The sequence below is a fragment of the Staurois parvus genome, unplaced genomic scaffold, assembly GCF_062004578.1.
Source record: "Staurois parvus isolate SC_StPar_1 unplaced genomic scaffold, SC_StPar_1.0 ptg000173l, whole genome shotgun sequence".
NCBI classification, from domain to species: Eukaryota; Metazoa; Chordata; class Amphibia; order Anura; family Ranidae; genus Staurois; species Staurois parvus.
Window position 1 is genome coordinate 877,806 of NW_028317969.1, and position 26,422 is coordinate 904,227.

The window sequence follows — 26,422 nt, forward strand, 5'->3', positions numbered from 1 at the left end:
TATCACAGGAGAAAAAAATGTCCAGTAAAAAAATTTTAAAAATCTAATTTCGTCATAAATTTAGGACAAAATGTATCCTGCTCCATGTCTTTGCTGAAAAAAAAATCCCAATATGTGTAAATGAATTGGTTTACATGAAAGTTATAGCATTTACAAATGGCGGTATATATACTGGGATTAATGGCAGTGATCAGCGACTTATAGCAGGACTGCGGCAGACATTCTGACACTGCGAGGGAAATGACTTGGTGTTAGTGACATCCCCATTGACATCAATACAGTGATCAGTGCTTAAAAAAAAGCACTGACACTGTACTAATGGCACTGGGCAGGAAGGGGTTAACACGAGGGGCGATCAAAGGGTTAACTGTGTGCTGTTTTACGAAGTGCTATGTCCATGTGCTTTACTGTAAGCACACTGCTTTGGATGGCTGTGCTCTCCACAGCCATCCAAAGCAGTGTGCACAAGCTGACAGGGAGGAGAACTGTTTTGTTTACAAACAATTCTCCCCGTCGGAGTTGCTTGGCAATCACTGGACGCCGCCGAATAATCACCGTCGGAGACCCGGTGATTGATAGCCGCGGTCTGCTATATTTATGCTATAGGGCAATAGGGAAGTGGTGAAATACGGAATAAGTATATAAATGTAGCAGAGGCGTATGTGGAAAAATAAATGCAGTTTCTGCTCCATGAAATTTGTTCTTTTATTATATAAACTCAATAGTCCCGGTCTGACTTGGACGCCCCTCGTACATGCTTCCATTAGTGGAAGTAATGAGAATGGTCCAGCCCTGAGGCCCAAATGTATTTGCACTTAGGGTTGTATTATCAAAAAAGGAACTCTTGGACCAGAGACTTGGACAGCAGGAGTGGGAAGTCTCCACATTTACAAATTGTGACTTTTTCATTTTTCTTCTGTCTACCTCTAGATGGAAGAGGTGTAGAACTGTAGGGGAGCAGGGTGCAATAGATGTGAAGAGGAGTCAGAAGGCTTTAGAATTTAAGAATAGTAAACCATCTCTTCTTTTTGTGTTTGATGATCTGTCCAGTTAAAAAAACAGCCCTGTATATAAATCAGAGCAATGGCTATGCCTAATAGCTTATTGCACCTTGTACAATTGGTTGCAATCAATAATCTGTGCTAATTAGCAAGTGATCTGTTGACATTGAAATGTGCCAAAGAGCATACCCTGTAAAAGAACAGTGTAAATACTTCCCAGTTTCCCATTTTACCAAGCTCTGTTTCAACCCTGAGAACTCATCTCCTGAAACTGAGTTCTCACTGGATCCTCCTGCTGACCTTCAGGTCACTACAGTATACAGCAGTGATATGGGGGTCAGCAGGAGGATCTATGGAGAGCTGGAAACTGACACTCCCAAAAGCATCAGTTTCTCAGCAGACATTAAGAGACCAAACCACAGCAATGAAGCTCGGTTTAGTGGTGTAGGCATTGGGAAAGGTAAGTATTTTCACCCCACTTTTACATGTTTCAAAATTGAAGGGCACAGTACAAGTTTAAGAGCACAGTAAGTTGGTTACTTACTTGCTGTGGCTCCAGATTGGTTTTTATTTCCCCCTTCTCTTTGAACTCGGCAAAAACATCATAAAATGACTTTTCCTCGTAGTCCATGGTGATGGTCAGCACAGCATCATAGGCCGCCTGCAGCTTGCTGTTCTTGTCAAAGATAGGGTACGAATTGTTTTTATATGGAAGGCTGTAAAGTAAAGTGTCGTAGGGTACAAAGACATATCTTCCATCGGTCAGTCCCATTTCATGCGCTTTGATTAGAAAGATGGCTTGTTCTTCCCCTCCAATGAAGACAGAATGCATGCACATAATGATGACTAAAACATAAAAACAACACGAAAGGTTAACAATGATCTGTGCAAAGGAAGAATCACAAATATGAGGACGAAAAGGATGGGCCGACAACACTAAAGGTGAACTCAGGGTCGAAAAGCTGAAATGTATGCATGTGAAAAGTTTAACTTGCAAAAATATATTTTATTCTGGGCAGCGTATTTTGCGATTTACACACCCGTTAGGAAAATGGTACCAGCCTGCATAGCTGGAATAAAGCAAAAGTACTTGTGCACACGCATGTGCATGGTTTTGCACATAGAATTGTGCACAGTGGCATTCCTGCATCTTGACTCTGAACCCGTTACTGGCCAGACTTGCTCTTTGACTCAACCGATAGACTTGTTTGGAACTGCACAGCCCATCTGACATAACTAAGCCCATCGACACAGGTCCTAATGCAGATATAGGTCAAGGTCCTAAGAACGTCCTCTTTTTTCCCTTTCCATTGATAAAACAGAAAGTGTTGCTTTCTTCAAAAGTTACAATAAAAATCTGGGATTCTGACCATTTCCCCAAAACACTCCCAACACACATGCATTGATAAGCACCTCAAAACACATGGTAGTGTGTTATTGTCCATTCTAGGTTGGTGCATTGGCAGCTCAATAATGTGTATGGGCGGATTTCATGCAATACATATTAACCTCCCTGGCGGTATTCCCCAGTGTAGCTCGGGGTAAAGTTTCAGTACCAAAAGCGGTAACCCCGAGCTACACTCGGGAATACCTTGCAGCATTGCTCCGGGATCTCTTCTGCACTTACCTTGTCCTTCGCTCCCGCGATGTCCCTCCTGCAGTGTCCCCGGCAATGTCCTCCGACCTATGCCGGCATCTGTCTTCCGGGTTCTGTTCCCTGCGACGTCGGGACGTATGGGGGATGGAACAGCGGGAAATTTAAAAATGTGAAAAAGTGACATTCACTAAATACACTAAAATCACATAGTAAAACATTACTGTATCAAACCATTTCACATACATTTTGTCCCGAGTGCTTTGTCCTGTGCCCTGCCTGCATTTTTACTGTTCTTTCTGCCTGGAAACTGAGAAACGTCCATGGCGTCCAAAAAGCGTCCCTTTAGGTCAAAATCGGTTTTAGACCGGCTAGAGAACAGTGATAGTAAATCAGAACCACTTGCAGAATTGAGTGATAATGATTCGTGGGGGAAATTCCTCATCAGACACTGAAAACGATTTTGCGACTTTGCTCAGTGATGTGCGAACTTGGCGCTATATTTCAAATTTCAGTGTTTTCGGTTTGATTATATTATTGAATTAAATGTTTTATTATTATATTATTATTTTTTATGATTATTTATTAAATTATAATTTATGATTTCTTGTTTCAAATTTTATCCTACCCGGGATGTTTACTAGACTCTTGTTCGGACAGATTTCAGTGAGTTATTCCTAAAAATTACAGGCCTACAATTAATTAAATACATATTTCCATGCAAAAAAATGTACCGCTTTGAGCACAGAAATACTGACATAATCAGACCGCTAGGGAGGCTACTGCATGTTAACGCAACATAACAAAACATGAAGGTGTACACGGGCCCTTCATGAATCTTGGAAGGTCATGCAAATTACATAAATTTAGGTTTGCCTAAGGTTGTGAAGTATGATCATCAAAAGAGAAAGCTGGATTCCTTCATGTCAGGGATCCTACAAAATTCCCTGAATCCAGACTATAGATGTGATTTTTGTGTTTAGTTGTTACTTGTGAACCAGACTGATTTTTTTTAGAAAAAAAAAAAGTTTCATAGGGATACTTTCCAATGGCTAAATCATTTTATAACATATTCTATGTTTTATGGTACATTTATGGTTTATGGTAACCTTTCTTCAGGCAAAGGTTATTGAACTATATCCTGAAAAGCTATTCTCAGAAATTAATGTGCAAATGAAGTTTCTGAATGTAGCATCTTACTGGGTCATTTCCAAAATTATTTCCAATATTAAAGTGCCAGGGGTACACACCCCCTGTCACTTCATCAATGGTAGCTGAAGATTTTGTGAGAATTTAAGTTTGGGGGAAATATTTTATAATCATTTTATAACATATTCTGTGTTTTATGGTACATTTATGGTTTATGGTAACCTTTCTTCAGGCAAAGGTTATTGAACTATTTCCTGAAAAACTATTCTCAGAAATTAATGTGCAAATGAAGTTTCTGAATGTAGCATCTTACTGGGTCATTTACAAAAATATTTCCAATATCAAAGTGCCAGGGGTACACACCCCCTGTCACTTCATCAATGGTAGCTGAAGATTTTGTGAGAATTTAAGTTTTGGGGGAAATATTTTTCTTTATCAAACACATTTTGTTACTGGAAAGTCAAGTAATCAAATGCTCAGGTGTTTAAACACAGACACTACTGATTGGTTTATAAGACGGACTCACTGTAGAGGTTAAAACAAGTCCCAGTGAGTACAGGTCTAAGTGGCCTTAGAGTCTGGAATATTTTGTGTCATGGTATGTGCATGCATGCTCAGTAATAGGTCATTGCAATACATCCAGGTATTTATCACCTCTCATAGGGATCACAGTACTCCCCATGGCAATGGCTTCATCTGTTTTCCCTGAATGGACAGCACAGTCCCTAAAAAAACAGTTAATTGTTAAGTATAACCATTAGTTCCTACCTGATTGGTGGTAGGGAGGAGAGGCAGGAGTGCCTGCTACCCTTCCTTAGGAAGATTTTCTGCCCATCCAATATATTCCTTGTTAATGGGTTCTTGACAAGCCATAGGCAATTATCAAAATAACAGGCTGCACACCGAAGATGTTCTACTCCAGCCACGGTTTATTGCAATGATGGCACACTGCGCACTCCCATTGAAAGCCATGCCCCTGACATGTTTCATCCACAATGAGATTTAATCATGTGTGCTATCATTGCAATAAACCTTTGCTACAGTTGATTGGCTTTGGTGTGTGATCTGCTATTTGGATAATGGACTACAGTGGTGCAAGAGCGGACTCCAGGGCCTTGGCATCCCTGCTGATTTCAGGGAATGAAGGAGGGAAAAAGCTAGCCTGTAAATGGTAAAATGGTTTAAGTTCATCTAAAAATCAAGGGCTATGAATTGTCTTGAGATGACAGTGTATACAACATGGTGTAGCCACCAATTAACCAGCAAAGAAGCAGTTCCTAGCTACCCTACCAGCAGCACAGTGGCTAAGTGGTTAGCACTTCCATCTAGCAGCACTAAGGTCATCAGTTTGAATCCCAACCACAGCACCACCTGCCTGGAGTTTTCCTGTTCTCCTGCTAGTAAGTTAATTTTCTCATGTCTAAATTGTCCCCAGTATGTATGAATGTGAATTAGGGACCTTAGATTGTAAGCTCCTTGAGGGCAGGGACTGATGTGAAGTGCTGTGTAAATTAACGGTGCTATATAAGTACCAATAAAAAATAATTAATAATTTGAAACATGTAATCAAAGCCAATATAAAGTATAATGAGGAGCCAGGACCACATACATGTTGGATTATCCACGTAGGATTTCTGATGACTGTGTAGCTGTCTTTGTAAGTCCTTGGTGACCAACTTTGGATGATCTGGGTGCACAGTTCTCAGGCAGAAATTGATTGTTATATGTTGCATGCTATATATTGTACTCACCCCTTTAATCTCGTAAGGAAGTGGCAATAACTGTCCACAAAATGCGTCAAGTAACTCCCTCCGCTCTGCACATTGAATATCTTTGGATATTCATGTATAAACACATAATACATTGCATATCGTATGTACTCTCCAGCGCCTCAGGATATGCACAGCCAAAAGGGAAGCCAAGGGAACCAGGACAGCGACAACCAAAGGAAATGCTTCAGGGGTGCAGCCCTCCTCAGATGGGGAAATCAGCCACTGGATAGAGAGAAAACAGGTGGCGCACACACCTAGTGCATTATCCAAGGTTTATTGTAGGAGTGAAAGAATAATAAAAACATAAAAACATACTCACAGACGAAGTATGTATCTAAAAAGCATAGAAAAATTACAATGCATCAACAGCAAGGCTCCTACTTTCCATTCATCACACATCTGCATCAGAGGCTGGTCTTCAGCTCTGAGGAAAGGGATTTGTCCCCGAAACGCATCAGCCATTTGACCGCACTGACAGTGAGAACACCTTGCCTGCCGTTGTGGCCATTGTCATTTTTCTATGCTTTTTAGATACATGCTTCATCTGTGAGTATGTTTTTATTATTCTTTCACTCCTACAATAAACCTTGGATAATGCTCTAGGTGTGTGCGCCACCTGTTTTCTCTCTACATAATACATTGCAGGAAGGGTTCATATATAAAAGGGATGGAACAATCTAGGATGTGTGAGCTGACTGTGCTAGCCTTATTATCTTAAGACAACATTTTATGGAGAATAAATACATGTATGAATTTTATACATATAGTGTTTTGTATTGGCACGTGAGAAGTCCTATGTTAATATATGGTTCCTTTTTGGCTGGTGGACAGCAAAGACTCCCTTCTCATAACCAACAGTCAACATGTTATTTGTTAATTGGAACTGTTAATAGTTTTTGGTGGTTATATAAAGGGCTTATGTGGCCATTTAAACCCATGGCATGAGTTGGTGTGTTTTACTAGGGATTTTATCAAAGGACAGCAATTAACATATCCATCAGTTCATCTACCATATACACTTGGACTTATAAAGTGCCAAAGTGCCTTGGAAGTGGGAAGACATAACCTATTTTGTAAAATGTCTGACAGGCATCAGCCTCCAGAAAGCAGAAAGGAGTAATTATATGGGCTACACTAAGGGGCGGACTGACAACTCATGGGGCCCCCGGGCAATAGGGGATCATGGGGCCCCTGTGTCCTTGCCCAAACTCAAAAAAGCCTATGAAAAAGGTACCAGGGGCATCTCATGGGGCCCCCTACTGACCCCGGGCCCTCGGGAAGTGCCCGAGTTTCCAAATGGTCAGTCCGCCCCTGGCTACACTTGGTCTAACCATGACAGCACCAGGGAGCTAAATTATACTGTAACTTCTGTTGGCCACTAATTATCTGCTGTATGATCATGTTAAACTTGGTAAAGAACAAAGCTGGGTTTTTACATCCCTTCCTCCATACTGTTATCTGATGTAAGAGCATCTAATAAGCTCATTAGGCTAACTGGAACGTAAGCTAAACCTGAGAAGAGAAAAAAGAGCTCAGATGCTAAACGATACCCTCACAATTTTTCATATGAAGTGAAAGGAGCCCTTTTTTTTAAGTTGAAGCCATGCAGAAATAACAGTACTGTAATTGTTGCAACTGTATATTCTTTTAAAAAAATATGCAAAGTAGATGTGAACCCTAACATTTAGCTACTAAGACACTGTGTACTATGATTATTTTTTTTCATCCTCTTTTGCATTTCACTGTTGCTGATCTCCTATCAGGGGCGGACTGACCATACCATTTGGAAACTTGGGCACTGCCCGAGGGCTCGGGGTCAGTAGGGGGCCCCATGAGATGCCCCTGGTACCTTTTTCATAGGCTTTTTTTGAGTTTGGGCAAGGACACAGGGGCCCCATGATCCCCTATTGCCCAGGGGCCCCATGAGTTGTCAGTCCGCCCCTGTCTCCTATGGACTCTTTTGCAGAAACCTCCTGTCTACATGTACTCCAACAATAGTTGCATGGCATTTCTCAGGGTGGACTGTCAAGGACTTTCATGGCAAGATCACCTGGTATTATTTTATTAAAAGCTGCAAATGTAAAAAATGGTTAGTAATTGGGTTAATATACAACAATCAGCCATAATAATTATGACCACCCACCTAATCTTGAGTAGGTCCCACCGTAACAGTCCTGACCTGTCGAGGCATGAACTCCATTAGACATCTGAAGTTATGCCATAGTATCTGGCACCAAGGCATCAGTAGCAGATTCTTCAAGTCTTGTGAATTGCGAATTGAGGCCTTCATGGATCAGACTTGTTTTTCCAGTACATCCCACAGATGCTCCATTGGATTGAGATGTGGATAATTTAGAGGCCAAATCAACACCTTGAAGATACCTTCTGCCATTGCTCAGTGGTCTAGTTCTGATGCTCACATGCCCATTGAGGCATTTTTGGCTGTGTCAGCATGGGCAACCTCACAGGTCTAGACAATATGGCAGTGTGACAAGAGCACCCCTACCTGAAAATAGAAGGTTACTAAATGATCCACGTGGAGTAATATGAATTCAAAAAATTCAGACAATACTTTATTTGATCACTTAGATCATACGGAGGTTAAACATGAGCACGGTGAACATGTCAAACAATTAAAATCATGTTTAAAATGCACTAGGCGTCTTCATTGTAGGGTCATTTTGGCAAGTAGGGCACCATATATGGCGATGTAGGGTAGTGGTGAGGTAATACTCCTAGATTTCCATGGATTTCCAGCCTATATTGGAGTAGGCCATGTATACAGCAGATATATTCCCAATATACGTCAGGAACCTCCTGGTATGTGAGAGCTGGAACACAGATAGTACACAATATATGTATGAGAATATAGGAGTTAAATCACCTCCATGCCTCACCACACCTCCCTCTCCACCAAAAAATGGACACTTCAATTACCTTCTCAGTTGTAAGACTGTCATACCCGCTTCTCAAATATAGGGACCTCCTGGGTAACCACCCCAAGTGAAACAATGTCCACAGTACCAAATGATTCTGGGGATATATATAAAAATGAATATAAGTATATAAATTACAGGCATCAAGTGAACCCTGAAAACAAAGAACATATTATGGGTATATTACCATCAATGAAGATCAAGAAGACACCCGTCGACTTGAAATAAGATCAGGTCCTTGATGCTTGTACAGAGGTGCATATGGGGGTGGGAAGCCAGGTAGTCACAGTACGTAAATTCCAGACACATATACTGTGTATGCAGCAAGCCGTGAGAACCTGAGTCTATATACCCAATGGAGGGTTTCCAAAAATTACTCAATCAGAGAGAATTGAAGCGGTTTCATTAGGATATGGCTATGTCACAGCATACAATGCCTAAATAGGGTAGCGTGTATATATGTATATACAAGTTATCCTCATAAAGAGGATTTCAAAACATTCCCCGTGTGCACAGGGTAAATTGGGCCCACATAAGATACCTTCTAAACTCCATATATGCTCTATGAATCTAAACAGCTATAAGCTTAAATAACTTGCCACCGGTGGAAGATATATTCCCCTAGGGGATTGCCGTTTGCAGACCGCTGTAATAGTAGCCTTATGGTAGTTTTTCAGAGGGCCTCGTGCCTTACTAGCAAGGAACTGTGACACCGCCGTTCCTTCCCACCTCGTGGACGCCACACCCTATGAAGACGCCGAGCGTAGTGACGTCAATACGTTTACGCATTTCGTCCGCCAATCACCGCAGACTTCGTCAGAACTGGGAGGGGACTTCCATCCTTTGCCTTATATGGTGCACTAATTGCATACCAAAGAGTCTCCACCTCGCCATCTTGTGTTGAAAGAGTATCACTACATTTGAAATATCCAAAGTGAACTAAAACACACATACTAAATTTAAATTGACTGCTGGAAATAAAAAAGGAGGGATCATATTGCTGTAAATCAGATCATCTTCAAAGAGGATAATGGAGAGAAACTATTATTGTAGTAATTATCATTCAAATAGGGAGATATCAAGATAAGGTTCAGATTCCCAATTATAATATCAATCTAGTTATTATAAGAATTTGAATATATAATGTGAATGGAAATAATCACATAGTTAGATTCATATTTTGTCCAAATGGACCAAAATTTCATTCCCATATATAGTTCCCCAATACAGGTTATAACTCAAGATATATTAAAGGTTCCAAAAAATTCAATTAAAAAAAAACCCAAAATTGAGTTCTGTATTTAGTCCATATGGGACAAGTGCACCCAGGGTATAGATCCAGAACTTTTCTTTTCGTAGGAGGACCTTATCAAAGTCCCCCCGACGAGCTGAAATATTCAGCAGGAAAATCCCTTTCACTTTTAGACCTTCTTTTTTACCCCCATGTACTTCTTTAAAGTGTTGTGCCAGTGGATTCTCTTTCTCTCCCTTTCTTATATTCCTATTTTCGTTTCTGATATCTCTCAGATGTTCACCAATCCTAGTCCTAAGATTCCTTTTCGTTTTTCCTATATACATCTTCTTACATGGACACTCTATCATGTATATTATTCTGCTGCTAGAGCAATTAATAAAACTTCGTATCTGGAATGCCTTGGATTTATCATTGTTAAAGAACTGATTGGACTTATGTACAAATGGACAAATATGGCAGTGGCCACAAGGGAACATACCACATAGGCCAGTCCTCCTAGTTAACCAATTTCTTTGTGGTGCCCTCTGAAACTCTGATTGTACTAGTATATCATTTAAGTTCCGAGCTCTTTTTGCTACCATTTGGGGACTCTCCCCCACCACTCTTGCTATCTGTGGATTTTGAGTTAGTAAGTACCAATGAGAGTCCAGGGCCTTCTTAACCTCACCCCATTGTTGTCCAAATTTAGTTATGAATCTCACTGGTTGATTTACCGAATTCGCCCCTACCTTAGTTTTTGGTTTATTTATAAGCTCATCTCTTGTTTTACCAAGGGCTCTTCTTTTTGCTCTTCTTAGGGTTCTATGTGAGTAACCTCTTTCTCTAAACCTCTTGTAGAGCTGAATAGATTCATTTCTATATTCAGCTTCTTCTGTACAGTTCCTTTTTATTCTCTGAAACTGACCAATGGGTATTCCCTGTTTTAAACTCCTTGGATGATAGCTATTAGCATGTAAAAGTGTATTGGCCGCTGTTTCCTTTCTAAACGTTTTAGTGACTAATTTGTTTCCGTGGACAGAGATTGATAGATCTAAAAATGTTATTACCTCTCTATCAGCTGTGTAAGTAAGTTTGATATTCCTATCATTCTCATTTAGGAATTCCATGAATTTTTCTAGGTCATCTATACCTCCGTCCCAAACCATCAGGACATCATCAATGTATCGCAGCCATTTTATTGCATGTTGCTTATAGGGAGTGGAGGGATAAACCGACTCCTCTTCCCACAGCCCTAGATGTAAACATGCAAATGCCGGGGCCCAGGGTGCTCCCATGGAAGTGCCACATACAGTTGTGTCCAAAATTATTCAACCCCCAATGCTGTAAAGGGGTTTAGGGACTATAGTGTACATTTGGAATTGTATTCAGAATCAAATCCTACAAGGACGTTGTAACTACCCAAATGCAACTAAAATGACATCAATTGTTTATGTAATACAGTAGTAAATGGTTCTTATGTGGTTTCTTCATTGCCACAATTATTCAACCCCTTAAAGACTACCACTCTGAAGAACAGAGGTTCATACAGGTGCTTTCCATCAGGTATTGAAAACACCTGTGGATGTCACCGAGCAGCAATCAAGCATAATAAGCACCAATTAGGCAGCTTTAAAATGACTGTGATACTCAGCTCCTTCTAGACATTTACTGGTGTGGTTACAAACATGGTGAAGGCAAGAGAATGGTCCAGGAAGACAAGAGAAGAGGTGATTTCTCTTCACAGGAAGGGCAATGGCTATAAGAAGATTGCAAAGATGTTAAACATACCAAGAGACACCTTAGGAAGCATCATTCGCAAATTCAAGGCAAAGGGCACTGTTGAAACGCTACCTGGTCGTGGCAGAAAGAAGATGCTGACTTCGACTGCTGTGCGCTACCTGAAGCGTAGAGTGGAGAGAAGTCCCCGTGTGACTGCTGAGGAACTGAGAAAAGATTTGTCAGATGTGGGTACAGAAGTTTCAGCCCAGACAATAAGACGCACACTGCGTAATGAAGGCCTCCGTGCCAGAACTCCCAGGCGTACCCCCTTGCTGTCTCCAAAGAATAAGAAGAGTCGACTGCAGTATGCCAAAAGCCATGTGGACAAACCACAAAAGTTGTGGGATAGTGTTCTGTGGACTGATGAAACAAAATTAGAACTGTTTGGGCCCATGGATCAACGCTATGTTTGGAGGAGGAAGAACAAGGCCTATGATGAAAAGAACACCTTGCCTACTGTGAAGCATGGTGGAGGGTCAATCATGCTTTGGGGCTGTTTTGCTTCTGCAGGTACAGGGAAGCTTCAGCGTGTGCAAGGTACCATGAATTCTCTTCAGTACCAGGAGATATTGGATGGAAACGTGATGCAGTCCGTCACACACCTGAGGCTTGGGAGACGTTGGACCTTTCAACAGGACAATGATCCCAAGCATACCTCCAAGTCCACTAGAGCATGGTTGCAGAGGAAAGGCTGGAACATTTTGGAGTGGCCATCGCAGTCACCAGACTTAAATCCGATTGAGAACCTCTGGTGGGACTTAAAGAAAGCAGTTGCAGTGCGCAAGCCTAAGAATGTGACTGAACTGGAGGCCTTTGCCCATGAAGAATGGGCGAAGATACCCGTAGATCGCTGCAAGACACTTGTGTCAAGCTATGCTTCACGTTTAAAAGCTGTTATAACTGTAAAAGGATGCTGTACTAAGTACTAAGATTGAATGTCACTTGGGGGTTGAATAAAACTGATAATGCTGTGAGCACAGAAAAGACATTTGTGGTTATTTCATTATAACTGTTATGTTATATTTGTCTGACCTACAAGTGCCTCTTTAATGTAAATGTAAGCAAGATGACTGAATGATCAAAAGCAATGTCAAACTGGCCAAAACACTCAATTTCAGTGGGGGTTGAATAATTTTGGACACAACTGTATTTGCTGGTAAAAGGACCCCAGAAACTGGAAGCAGTTATGTGTCAGCATAAATTCCAACAGCTCTGATATAAATTCATTTTGAGCCTCCATTTCAAGGAAATATGTCTCCAAAAAGTGGGCCACAGCTCTCCGTCCCCAAATGTGTGGAATAGAGGTATATAATGATTCCACATCAATGCCCACCAGAAGTGCATCCTTTGGTACTTTTACATTTAGAATCTTTTTCAGTACATCTCCCGTATCCCTCACATAGGATCTGAGTTCCAAGACCAGGTCCTTAATTAGATCATCTACAAATTTACCTATTGGTTCCAACGGACCTCCGATAGCCGATACTATAGGGCGTCCCGGTGGTTGAGTAGGATTTTTATGTATTTTTGGAATTACATAAAAGGTGGGAATGTTATAAGCATCAACTGTCACCATGTCACACTCCTGTTTAGTTAATAAGTTTGCTTCACGTGCCAGTTCCACTTTTTTATTTAGGGCAACCACAAGTTTGGGGAAAGGATTATTCTGTAGTTTACGATATGTATCCGGGCTCTTCAGCTGTCTAAGTACCTCCTTTTCATATTCCACACTCTCTAGTAATACTACATTTCCCCCTTTATCACTTTTTTTAATCACAATGTTTTTAGCATTCTTAAGTTCCCTAAGGGCTGTTCTTTCACCTCTAGTAAGGTTATCGGTGTTCCTCAATGGACAACAATGGGGTGAGGTTAAGAAGGCCCTGGACTCTCATTGGTACTTACTAACTCAAAATCCACAGATAGCAAGAGTGGTGGGGGAGAGTCCCCAAATGGTAGCAAAAAGAGCTCGGAACTTAAATGATATACTAGTACAATCAGAGTTTCAGAGGGCACCACAAAGAAATTGGTTAACTAGGAGGACTGGCCTATGTGGTATGTTCCCTTGTGGCCACTGCCAAATTTGTCCATTTGTACATAAGTCCAATCAGTTCTTTAACAATGATAAATCCAAGGCATTCCAGATACGAAGTTTTATTAATTGCTCTAGCAGCAGAATAATATACATGATAGAGTGTCCATGTAAGAAGATGTATATAGGAAAAACGAAAAGGAATCTTAGGACTAGGATTGGTGAACATCTGAGAGATATCAGAAACGAAAATAGGAATATAAGAAAGGGAGAGAAAGAGAATCCACTGGCACAACACTTTAAAGAAGTACATGGGGGTAAAAAAGAAGGTCTAAAAGTGAAAGGGATTTTCCTGCTGAATATTTCAGCTCGTCGGGGGGACTTTGATAAGGTCCTCCTACGAAAAGAAAAGTTCTGGATCTATACCCTGGGTGCACTTGTCCCATATGGACTAAATACAGAACTCAATTTTGGGTTTTTTTTTAATTGAATTTTTTGGAACCTTTAATATATCTTGAGTTATAACCTGTATTGGGGAACTATATATGGGAATGAAATTTTGGTCCATTTGGACAAAATATGAATCTAACTATGTGATTATTTCCATTCCCATTATATATTCAAATTCTTATAATAACTAGATTGATATTATAATTGGGAATCTGAACCTTATCTTGATATCTCCCTATTTGAATGATAATTACTACAATAATAGTTTCTCTCCATTATCCTCTTTGAAGATGATCTGATTTACAGCAATATGGTCCCTCCTTTTTTATTTCCAGCAGTCAATTTAAATTTAGTATGTGTGTTTTAGTTCACTTTGGATATTTCAAATGTAGTGATACTCTTTCAACACAAGATGGCGAGGTGGAGACTCTTTGGTATGCAATTAGTGCAACATATAAGGCAAAGGATGGAAGTCCCCTCCCAGTTCTGACGAAGTCTGCGGTGATTGGCGGACGAAACGCGTCAACGTATTGACGTCACTACGCTCGGCGTCTTCATAGGGTGTGGCGTCCACGAGGTGGGAAGGAACGGCGGTGTCACAGTTCCTTGCTAGTAAGGCACGAGGCCCTCTAAAAACTACCATAAGGCTACTATTACAGCGGTCTGCAAACGGCAATCCCCTAGGGGAATATATCTTCCACCGGTGGCAAGTTATTTAAGCTTATAGCTGTTTAGATTCATAGAGCATATATGGAGTTTAGAAGGTATCTTATGTGGGCCCAATTTACCCTGTGCACACGGGGAATGTTTTGAAATCCTCTTTATGAGGATAACTTGTATATACATATATACACGCTACCCTATTTAGGCATTGTATGCTGTGACATAGCCATATCCTAATGAAACCGCTTCAATTCTCTCTGATTGAGTAATTTTTGGAAACCCTCCATTGGGTATATAGACTCAGGTTCTCACGGCCTGCTGCATACACAGTATATGTGTCTGGAATTTACGTACTGTGACTACCTGGCTTCCCACCCCCATATGCACCTCTGTACAAGCATCAAGGACCTGATCTTATTTCAAGTCGACGGGTGTCTTCTTGATCTTCATTGATGGTAATATACCCATATTATGTTCTTTGTTTTCAGGGTTCACTTGATGCCTGTGATTTATATACTTATATTCATTTTTATATATATCCCCAGAATCATTTGGTACTGTGGACATTGTTTCACTTGGGGTGGTTACCCAGGAGGTCCCTATATTTGAGAAGCGGGTATGACAGTCTTACAACTGAGAAGGTAATTGAAGTGTCCATTTTTTGGTGGAGAGGGAGGTGTGGTGAGGCCTGGAGGTGATTTAACTCCTATATTCTCATACATATATTGTGTACTATCTGTGTTCCAGCTCTCACATACCAGGAGGTTCCTGACGTATATTGGGAATATATCTGCTGTATACATGGCCTACTCCAATATAGGCTGGAAATCCATGGAAATCTAGGAGTATTACCTCACCACTACCCTACATCGCCATATATGGTGCCCTACTTGCCAAAATGACCCTACAATGAAGACGCCTAGTGCATTTTAAACATGATTTTAATTGTTTGACATGTTCACCGTGCTCATGTTTAACCTCCGTATGATCTAAGTGATCAAATAAAGTATTGTCTGAATTTTTTGAATTCATATTACTCCGCGTGGATCATTTAGTAACCTCCTATTTTCAGGTAGGGGTGCTCTTGTCACACTGCCATATTGTCTAGTATGCATTTTTTTGGGTTTATGGATCCACACTTATACAAGTGAGTCGGAGATATGATAATGACACTAGCTATTCGTGTCATTTTAGGTGGCTTGTTTCTGCTCTATTTTTGTGACAACCTCACAGGTCTGCAGCTACGCAGCCCCATACACCATTAACTGAGCGTTCTGACACCTTTCTATCAGAAACCAGCATTCATTATTCCAGTAATTTGAGCTACAGTAGCTCTTCTATTAAATCTGCTTAAATTAAAGCTCTTGGCCTGGGACTCAGGAAGACAAAAGACAAACCTGAGAAAGCTATGGATGTGGAGATGTAAGAGAAAGGAAAAGCGCCTGAGGTAGAGTCAACTGTGGACCTGTACCGGCTGACATCCGAGGAATACATCTTATATGGTTCAAAGGCGTATTGGCCCTTGTGGTCAGTGCGGGGAGGTGAGGAGGCACTCAAACCATTTTTAGGATTGTGGCACCAGTGGCACTCTCACGGCTTTTAAAGGATCACAGTTTTTGTGTGAAGTGGACTGTAAAATATTCACTTTTATCACTTGTTGCAGTATATCATCCTTTTGCATGGTTTTTGTGTGCAACCATCACAAGCATTTAGTCACGTTTCCCCATTAGGGGATATGCAATCGGTTTGTCTTTGTATGCATGATTATTTGTAAGCATTTATACCCCTATGTATTAGTTTAGTTTCTATCCATGTATATACATTTATGCATAGTGGCATTTGTTTAGCGCTACACCAATTTTTCTTATTTTTACATATGCACTTTTTGGTTAAAAGGAGGGTGTTGGCAGCTTAGTGTTTTTATTCATCTGAAGCGCAGGAGGTTTTAATATATTTATTTCAAGCCACATAAACCTATTGCCCATTCATGAAATATGGGTGTCAACACTTTTGTGAATGAGGTTTTTTGTTTAAAAAAAAAAAAAAAAAAGTCCCACAATGCACATCCATCATCAATCATGTCATCCAGAAATGAAGATCCACATCAATCTTTATGAAAACCGCTCACTGAAAGAAAGAAATCCTGCCAGCTGAGGGATATGTCTTATCCTGTCACTGACTTGTGCTGAATGACATTTCCAAGAGTATTGCTGCTAAAAGTATAAAAAGAGGCAAAGCCTCCCAGGTAATATCATTGACCGGATGACGTCACCCACCACTTCCCTAGAAACCACTGACAGAAAGGAAGCTGTCATATATAGTGGCAGTAAAAATACTACTACTATATACTGTATGATGCTTGGCTCTGAGAAGGGGGCATAAGATTTGTAGAGAGAAGTCACAAGACTCTTCAAAGTTCAAGAATGATGGAATAAGCTCAATTTTGTCTGCCCTATGCACATTACGTGAAAAACACCTAAAAAAATGGGGGCAGGAAAGCTTGACAACTGTGTGGGTAAACAGCCCTGAATGCACACTGTCAGCATTTGGGGCTGCTCACATACATCCACACACCTGTCACCAGAGCCAGTGCTAGGCTATTTTGCGCCCTAGGCAAAACCAGCTACCTGTACCCCCCCAAAAAAGAAAAACTGGCCCCCTATAGTGGTGGGGGTGTCAGGTGACCCCCTATGGTGATGGTGTCAGGTGGCCATCTTAACAGTGCAGGATATAGAAGTAATCCTTGGTGTGATCTGGAGGTTGCAGTGACCGGTTGGAAGGAAAGAAGAGTTCTGACCCGCTGACCTGACACTGACAGCTCCAGCACAGCTGGCTCTGGCCGCTCACACATACAGGCTCCTGATCCTTGTAGCCTGGGAGGAGGAGAAGAGGGGGGACCCCAGACACACATCACCCTGCACTGCCACCATACAAATCCTCTAGTGACCGGCACAGGACCTCTACATTGCCTGGCATCCATGACTGGAAGAGAAGGCCAGGCCTGACACACCCGCCATGGGGGAAGACAACACTGTGAGTGCCAAGCCCCAGACATCTATACTGTACAGCTCTCCGGGTGTGAAAGGTAACTGTGGCCCTCCTGCTACTGACATCAGCACCTGTGATTGGTCAGCCAGACTTAACTGTGAATGGTGGCAACAAGGGCAGGGATCATCTTCCTATCAGTGTACATGTGCTGTGTGGGTTCTGTCCTTCTATAACAGGCGTGTGTGCGCCCCAGGCAGCAATGCGCCCCAGGCAGCTGCCTATTTTGCCTAGTGATAGCGCTGGCCCAGCATGTCACCCACACGCTCTTATCTGTGGGGGCTGGGGTGTAGAGAGGTATGGAGGATAAGAGGGTCCAAACCTGCTTCTTAGCATCTCCAGCATGGATATCACTTGTACAGAGCAAATGCACCTTGTACATTCCACACATTTGACCCCTGCACTTTGAAAATTACTTACTCCTGACACCTGAACTTTGTAAATGACATACAGTACGTCTGACCCCTGCGCTCTGAATGCAGGCTCACATTTTAAGTCCCTCCCACCATTAGTGCAAATCACTACACCAACAATCCGCCTTGCCACGACGACCTCCTTACCTTTTTCCTCTGCCTGCCCAAATATTCCTCCAAATTTTTACACCTCATTGAGAGGAGAGGGTATTGATGGTATTGATTACCGCCACCCCCCCCTTCCCTTTCCGCTACCCCCTTTAGCTGCAGAGGCAGCAGCAGGGGATGTACACATCTTTGCTTTGCTTCGTGGCTGTGGCAGGGATTGTATTCCTTGTCAATTTCAAGTGAATGGCGCTGCTCTGTAAGTATCCCACAACTACATGCAATTCACTTAATTGTGGTTCACTAGTGCGGGGTTCAAAGGGTTAAAGGAGGTGTCAAGGAGGCAATACAATCCTTCCGCACCACCTACCCAATGCTGTCTGTAGAGTGATCCAAACGTGAATCACTCCTCAGAGAGCAAAGCTAGCGTGAACGAGCTCCTGGACTGACATCCCTTCTCACTCTAGCATAGGAAGTGTGTTACTGGAAGAATCCCCAGGTGAAAAAAAGGTGGAAAAAAAGGCAAAAAAGCCTGAAAAAAGAAAATGCAGTCACCACATCTAAGGATTAGTAAGTTGAGATAAATTAAAGTTTTGTACTTGGATTTAGATGTGCTTTGGGTATAAATATAATTATGAATGAATTAAAAAACTGAAGGGTATCAAAAAATAGACTAGATACAAACAGGGGCGGACTGACCGTTCGAGCACTCAGGCACTGCCCGAGGGCCCGGGGTCAGTAGGGGGACCCATGAAATGCCCCTGGTACCTTTTTATAGGCTTTTTTGGGTGTGCTTTGAGTGTGGGCAAGGACATAGGGGCCCCATGATACCCTATTGCCCAGGGGCCCCATGAGTTGTCAGTCCGCCCCTGGATACAAATTAACAATTTGAATCCAGTTAACCACCTTACTCCATGTTTATCTTATTATGAAGGAATACACAATGAAATCCAATTTTGCCCATGAGTTATCAGACATTAATACATTCGAAAAAACATCTTTTTAGAGCTAACTCCGGACTCAGAGCTGCAATGCTTGTTTATTCACTGTCAATCCTTTTAACATACAAGCTCATTTTAGATTTCTTGGTACTGGGAATATTTATTATTTCCTCTTTTTTTCTTTTTTTTTATATAACCGCACAAGAGCACGACTGTCAAAAAATAAGAAACGTTACCTTTTGCGGATTGACAGAGAGGCATAGGAGAGCAAAAGGAATGGCATTTTTAGTCAAAGGTTACAGTGAAGTCATCAATCTTTTCCGGGTGTCTAGTTTTTCAGCTTATCAGTTACAAAAGTTCATGGCATAATTTGTGCTCGCTCCATATTAATTCAGTATCAGCTATACTGTTAGCATAAATAGGGCTAAAGAATATGACCAAGGCTCTGGTTGATATGCTTTGCATCCTAGACAACAAAAATGAGGGGAGAGGTAACCTTAGGTGGGAAAAACTCAGAACGTAAAATATTCTATAGAAAAGATAATGATGAAATGTAGGTAGGGCAGGTTATATAGATGTGCCCCCCCCCCCCCCAGTTAGGCTGTTAGGAAAATCTAGTTTGGCTCCAATGTAGTGAGTGGAGTGGTTGTTGATTAACTGGGTCTGCTCAGAATCCCTAGGCTGAGAGTTTGGCTACTTCCTCCTGCCTCTGGAAGAATCTTCTAGAACATAAGGAGAGAGATTCACATGATCAGCTGAATATTTATTATACCCTGGGCAATCCCTCAAAGGGGGCATCCAGAGGGTGAATATATAGAAAAAGAAAACATTTCCATCATACTATGATAATCTAATGATCTAGTGATATCTCCGTCTCACTACTTATAGAGTGTGGATTATAAACCCATAAACGCTTAAGAAAACAAAATGGCGGTTGACTAGTGCAAAGCCTGCCAAGGAGTGGTTAATAATTAATCCTATGCGGAGTAATATATCACTATATTGGTGAATGCAATATTGTGTTTATTTGATCTCATGGATCATGGAAAGGTAGACATGGACATGGTGAACATAGTACAATCCAGGGTGGATAAAAATCAATGATTTTTTTTAAAAAATCAAACAAATCTGATTTTTTTTAAATAAAATGCTTTTTGAGGAAAATATATTACCATCCAAAGGTTATTCCATCATGAAATAAAGATTAGTTTTTTAATTATGTAGAATAAGGCTGTATATGTTTAATTGTTTTGGTAAATAAATTCCATGAATCCATTCACAATGTCATGCTCTTCCAGAGGTTTTTGTAAGATTATTGGGCAGTTTCTCTGCCTACAAGATATTATCACAGATGCTCGGTTTATTTTTGCAGTTCTCAAAACTGAATTTGACTCAGCGGAGATCACATGCCTCTTCTTCACAGCAAAAATGTTATAACATGAACAGAGTTAAGAAAAAGACCTTCATCCTAACTTCTACAAACCTATGAATACAGAATCAACCCCTTCAGTGCTAAGTTTCAAGAAGTTCAGTGAATAGAATAGAAACAATATTTTTCTGATTGTTTGGAGTGGAATAGATCTGCACAAGAAGAAAGTGAAACTAAGTGTGAGGAGGAAGGGGCTGACAGTCTACGTTTCTTAAAATATATATATTTTGTTTAGCCAAATTAGTTACCAAACATGGATGTTTAAGCAAATCACATATGCTGGAATGTTATTGTTTCAGATGAATAAATCTATTTAAATTGTTAATATTAAGGTAATGATTATTTTTCTCCTTCCTAAGTACAACAGAAAAGTTGTCCAAATACGAATGATTAACCTATTAAACTGGGGATAAAAAAAACTAATATGAAAAGTTGTTATTCTAAAAATCTTCATCTACTTGCATATTAAAGTTATACCAGCAAGAATTAGTCTTTATGTAGAAAACTAGGATTTAAATCAAGCCTTACTGACTAATGATTTAAATCGTGATTTAAATCAATTTGATTTAAATCAAATCCACCCTGGTACAATCATAAAGATAAAATCAAAGAGTTAAAAATAAAAAACCGTTCGGCGTCGTCCATTGAGCTGCATAAACAATATAGTTAGCGATAAATTCGAGATCATGGTAATTCTTCTATATTCATTAATTGAAAATCCAGAGGGTGACTGGGGAGGTGATAAAGAGAAGGGAAGTCTGACCATATTGTTCTTTCCTTAGCATTTGCAGTGCTATGGGCCAGAAGAGGACATCTGAAAAAAGGGGAGATCTGCTGAAGAACACCGTTTTAGAGTCCTCACCATTTTCCTCATTAAGGAGGTGCCTGTGGAGACTAGTTGGCAGACAGCTCCTGTGAGTAAAGACCTTACTGAGGTCTGATAGATGTGTAGAAGACCAGCTGCTAATAGCTTCTCCATGGTCTACAGCTGTGGGGCCTCAGATATGCCAACCATCCTCAGCTACCTACAGAGAAGCTGTTACTGGTAGACCAGAGAGAAGCTTGTACTTTTGCTGTTGTTGCTTATCTTTCTGGAGTATCCCGTGACCCCAAACCCTGTTCCTACTGTTCTGCTGCATTAAATCCTAAAAAGACATCTCCCTAGACTGTGATGTAATTATCAGTGTGCTGGTCTGATAGGTGGCCTCTGTACTACTTAGGAAGAACCTGTCTGTTTCAAGCAGCCCCTTTGGAGGTGAGCACTACAATAAATCTGAACTCCAGATAGACAGAAAAGACACAAATGAATGTAGTTCTGTAATCTTTTTTTACGTCATTTAGGGATCTATTTACCCCTAATTAAAAATTTGAGAATCTTGGGGGAAAAGCTGTGTGAATTTTGTATGAAAAAACATTTATAAATAGCGTGAAAAAAATCAATAGGTTGTCACCAGAATTAGTGACTCCATTGGAGGATTTCCCCTCTATTCCTAATCTGGTGACAACCCAAAATGTGGGATTTTCCTTCACTTTCACTCTCATTGATAATAATAAACAGGTCGAGGGGGGCATGGCCGCTGTAGCACGGGATGGCCACATAGTCCGTGAGCTCCAGGAACCGAAGCAGATCACAGCGGCAGAGGACAGCGGAGAGCGTACCTCTCACCACTGACAGCTGTGAAAGAGTGCCGGGAACCGATCAGTTGACATGGGGAAGCAGAAGATCAAAGAGGGACCCCGCAAACTGATGGAGTTTTTCTCTCCGGCGGGTGGCCCCTCCCCTCAAAATGGCGCCGGTCCCAGCACTTCTCCCTCTGTGCAGTCACATACAGCAGAGGAGAGGACTCCTGCCCATATAAGCCATCAAAGCCCTGCACAATCTGTGGGCACTACACCAACCAGCAGCCCCCAAAAGGCAAAGCAGCTCTGTTCCCCAGACCCCCACCTACTAGATGAACAAGCTAATGAGTCCATATCCAATAATACTACCAGAGAGTTTATTGAGCATCTAGAACAGTGGTTCTCAACCTTCCTAATGCCGTGACCATTTAATACAGTCCCTCATGTTGTGGTGACCCCCAACCATAAAATTATTTACCCAGTAATTATAATTCATGAGTGTCGTTTTACCTCCAATACTGCTGCTTTCAACACAGTAGCTGCTTTCAACACAGCAGCTGCTTTCTACACAGTAGCTGCTCTTTACACATCGGAAATATGTGTTTTCTGATGGTCTTAGGGGACCCCTGTGAAAGGGTCGTTCGACCCCCAAAGGGGTCACGACCCACAGGTTGAGAACCACTGATCTAGAAGATTACCCTGCTGAAACTCTGCCTTTGACAACGTCAGTCATGAAGGATATGCTTGTTACCCTTAAAGGGTCTTTACACAAGGATATGATGAGTTTTGTGTCACAAGTAAACGCTGAGGTTGAGAGTCTGGGGGAGCGTGTCAACCATGTGGAATCTAAAATGGGTGAGTTTGCGTCCGCTCACAATGACTTAGTGGATGTTCACGATAATAATAAACAGGTCAAATATAGAGGGTGAGTCTCCATAACAGGGGCACCATGTGTTTTGGCATGTGCAAAAACTCATGTATTAGTAAATGCATGGAGGCACCATAACAATTAATGGCAATGTATTTCTGTGCATGTCGGGGAATTTTTCCCAACCCACACTACTGTGAACCTAGCTTCAAAGGGGACCTTTTAACAAATTTACAAATATGCATAAATAAATTCCTGACATTTCACAATATACTGCAGACTCGTGAGCTCAGCCCTCACTAACCTTGTGGCTCTAAGCACTGTGGAGAAATTTATCCTTAAAATTCACAACAGAAGCAATGAAAATGCAGACCCTCTCCTCTTGCTTCCTCTGGCAGCACAGACGTGATAATAGTGTATATAAACAGTAGGCTGTAAGCTGATTTGAAACTGATTGCAACCCAACTTCAAAGTCTTTGTTGTAATATTTGAGGATGAATTGCTCCACAATGCCTACAGATATCATCGAGGACTTACTTCAAAGCTCATTTACTGCTTGTTAAGAATTTGTAAATACTACAATCTCCATAACCTGGCCACTGGTTCACTTTTACTTCTTGTCAACCATATAATGCATATGTACAGCAGCAGATAGGGTGGGCCTTAATGCCCATACATTGTACATAGGCATCCATGGTGGCTGAGTCTCCTGGACTGAGTATGCACTTCCTGTGTACTCCCAGCACAGTGGCCAAGCTGTCACAGTCAACTCCTGGTCTCTGTTTCTGATCAAGAGTTAGCAGGATGAACTCCAGGATCGTGTGACCACTGTGAAAGCCAATCACAATGATTAGGGGATCAGGACGTCCACCCTACCTCCAAGCATTAAGACCCAGTTAAAGGACCACTGAAGGGGTTAAGTTAGTTTGTTTGATCGTCCTTTGTACCTTTGGTGGCATAGACAATCAATTAAGACAAGCATAAATAAATAAAAAATAAATCATAACACCCAGTAGGACAGTGATTACAATGGGATGGTGTGAACACTGCTGGGATGATAAAAAAAAGCAACAAAAAAACATATATTTATATATATACAGTACATCAGTATATATAATTTTCTTACCTCTGAGATCATGTGTGTCTTTTATAGCTGTCAATGTATCTATAATACCTTGTTCTCCATTGCCCATATTTGTGACAATGCCAATGGGAAGTCCTTGATTTCTTAGTGCACTAGCTATCTTCCTTCCAGTGTCCACCCAGATGTCCTCATTGGAAGACACCACCCCAACATGAGCCCATCTAAAATACTTCATAAAATGAAACAAAACTTTGGTTGGAGTTGGCATAGTCCTGGCAAATGTTGGAAAGCTATCTCTCATATCCAGCTCATGGTTAATGCAAGCCCAGGAAAAAACAGCTTTGTCCCAGTTTTTCCCTAAAAGCGAAGCAGCGTCGCAGTATCCAGGGTTCTGCGGACCTATAAATGCAGCAGAGAATTTATCAAAGTTTGCAAATTCCATTAACGCTTTGGAGGTTTCACAGTTTTCCTCCAGAACTTTATAATCCATGGAGTGACCCAGCTGTAGCGATGAGTCATTGTTGATTTTGGTCACTGCTAACCCAGCAGCCAATTCTGGCAAGGCCTTAGAGAAAAGGGGGTCGCACTTCCATGGACCAACCACACCCACTGTAAAGTTGACACTCTGCACACCCCAAGGTTTCATGAGTAATCCCATTAGAATAAAACAAAGAAGCACATGAAGTGGGAACGTCCTTAAAGCTCTCTGGATTGGTAGATGATTGGAATCTTGGAGTCTTGATTTCTTCCACAAGAAGTCTCCAAGATGTGGACAACGATAAAACATTGTAGCTTGTTACGGCCACGCTAAAGTCCTTCACAGGCCATGAATCTACAGAATTACCTGTCAAAAAAGAAAGAACAAAATGAATAATACATAAAAAATGAGATAAACCGAATAAAAATATTTTCTTTTTTTTTTAAAGAGCAACAAAGCACATACAGTATATTTTTTTACAAAATAATGAAGGGCAAAAACCATGGTACCATGTTGTACTGTACATGCTGTTAAAGTGTTACTAAACTCACAACAGGAAAATCAGTCTGTATATGCAGTAAAGCATGCTTGTTATACTCACTGTGGAAGTTAAAGGGTTACTCATCAGCATTATGTAAAAAGGCTTATCTTCTCTGATCCTCCCCTTCTTCCACAGTCCCCAATCCATCTGCTGATATTACAAAACCTAGGAGACACTGCACATGCTCAGTTTGTGTATTGCTAGATAATTTTTCCAATATTTTTGGAGGGTGCATGGCACAGGGCCAATCAGCACTGTCCAGGCAGAGGGTCAGGGGTCATGCAGCCTCATAGGACAGTCAGAGGAGAATGAAAACTCCTCCCACAAGATTAATCAGTGCTCAGCTACACACTGATAGAAGTCACAAGACTGCTATATACTGCTGAAGAGAAAAGGTATTTAGTAGTTTATATTTACTAAAATAATTGCACTTCCATGTTCTGTGTACTGTGGGAGACCAGATATAGTGAATACAGGGTCCTGGGAGACCAGATATAGTGAATGCAGGGTCCGGGGAAACCAGATATAGTGAATGCGGGGTCCTAGGAGACCAGATATAGTGAATGCAGGGTCCTAGGAGACCAGATATAGTGAATGCAGGGTCCTGAGAGACCAGACATAGTGAATGCAGAGTCCTGGGAGACCGGATATAGTGAATGCAGGGTCCGGGGAGACCAGATATAGTGAATGCAGGGTCCTGGGAGACCAGATATAGTGAATGCAGGGTCCAGGGAGACCAGATATAGTGAATGCAGGGTCCTGGGAGATCAGATATAGTGAATGCGGGGTCCTATGAGATCAGATATAGTGAATGCAGGGTCCTGGGAGACCAGATATAGTGAATGCGGGGTCCCGGGAGACCAGATATAGTGAATGCAGGGCCCTGGATTTAGCAACACTTTAACCAAACTGACTGTGATAATTTATGTTTTAGGGGTTGTTTTTTTAATTTTTTTTATGTTATTCCGTACTTTTCCCTATATGATTACCTTCAAAGTCAGTTATCAAAGCAATCTGATTTCTTTTAGGTGAAAAATTATCAAATTAAATGTTTAACTAGTTCAGCTATCGTACCTGTATACTCCTTATAGATCAGAGCAATTTTTACATATTTGGTATGGGTCTATTGATTTGGCAGTAACTTTGTCATTACTTAAAAGAAGTATTAAACCCAAAACTAAAAAATTATTAAATTGCCGCTCACCAATTCATAGATGTGGTGGAAGCATTAGTTTTCTCTAGGCCTTTCTCCTTTATTTTCAACTGGTGATCCTGCCAGTTCTGTTTTACA

At 41.2% G+C, this 26,422-nt stretch overlaps 1 protein-coding gene across 1 annotated transcript in view; it reads right to left on the reverse strand.

Annotated features, from left to right (window-relative positions):
- The window catches only part of LOC149462533 (retinal guanylyl cyclase 2-like), a 170,275-nt gene extending 145,376 nt beyond the window's left edge, over positions 1-24,899 (reverse strand). The window contains exons 1-2 of the mRNA XM_089676747.1: positions 24,155-24,899; positions 1,546-1,847 (exon numbers count right to left, since the gene is read on the reverse strand). Of these exons, the coding sequence (XP_089532873.1) occupies positions 1,546-1,847; positions 24,155-24,899 (1,047 nt within the window). The remainder of the gene's footprint in view (positions 1-1,545; positions 1,848-24,154) is intronic.
- Between the last annotated feature and the right edge of the window lie 1,523 nt (positions 24,900-26,422).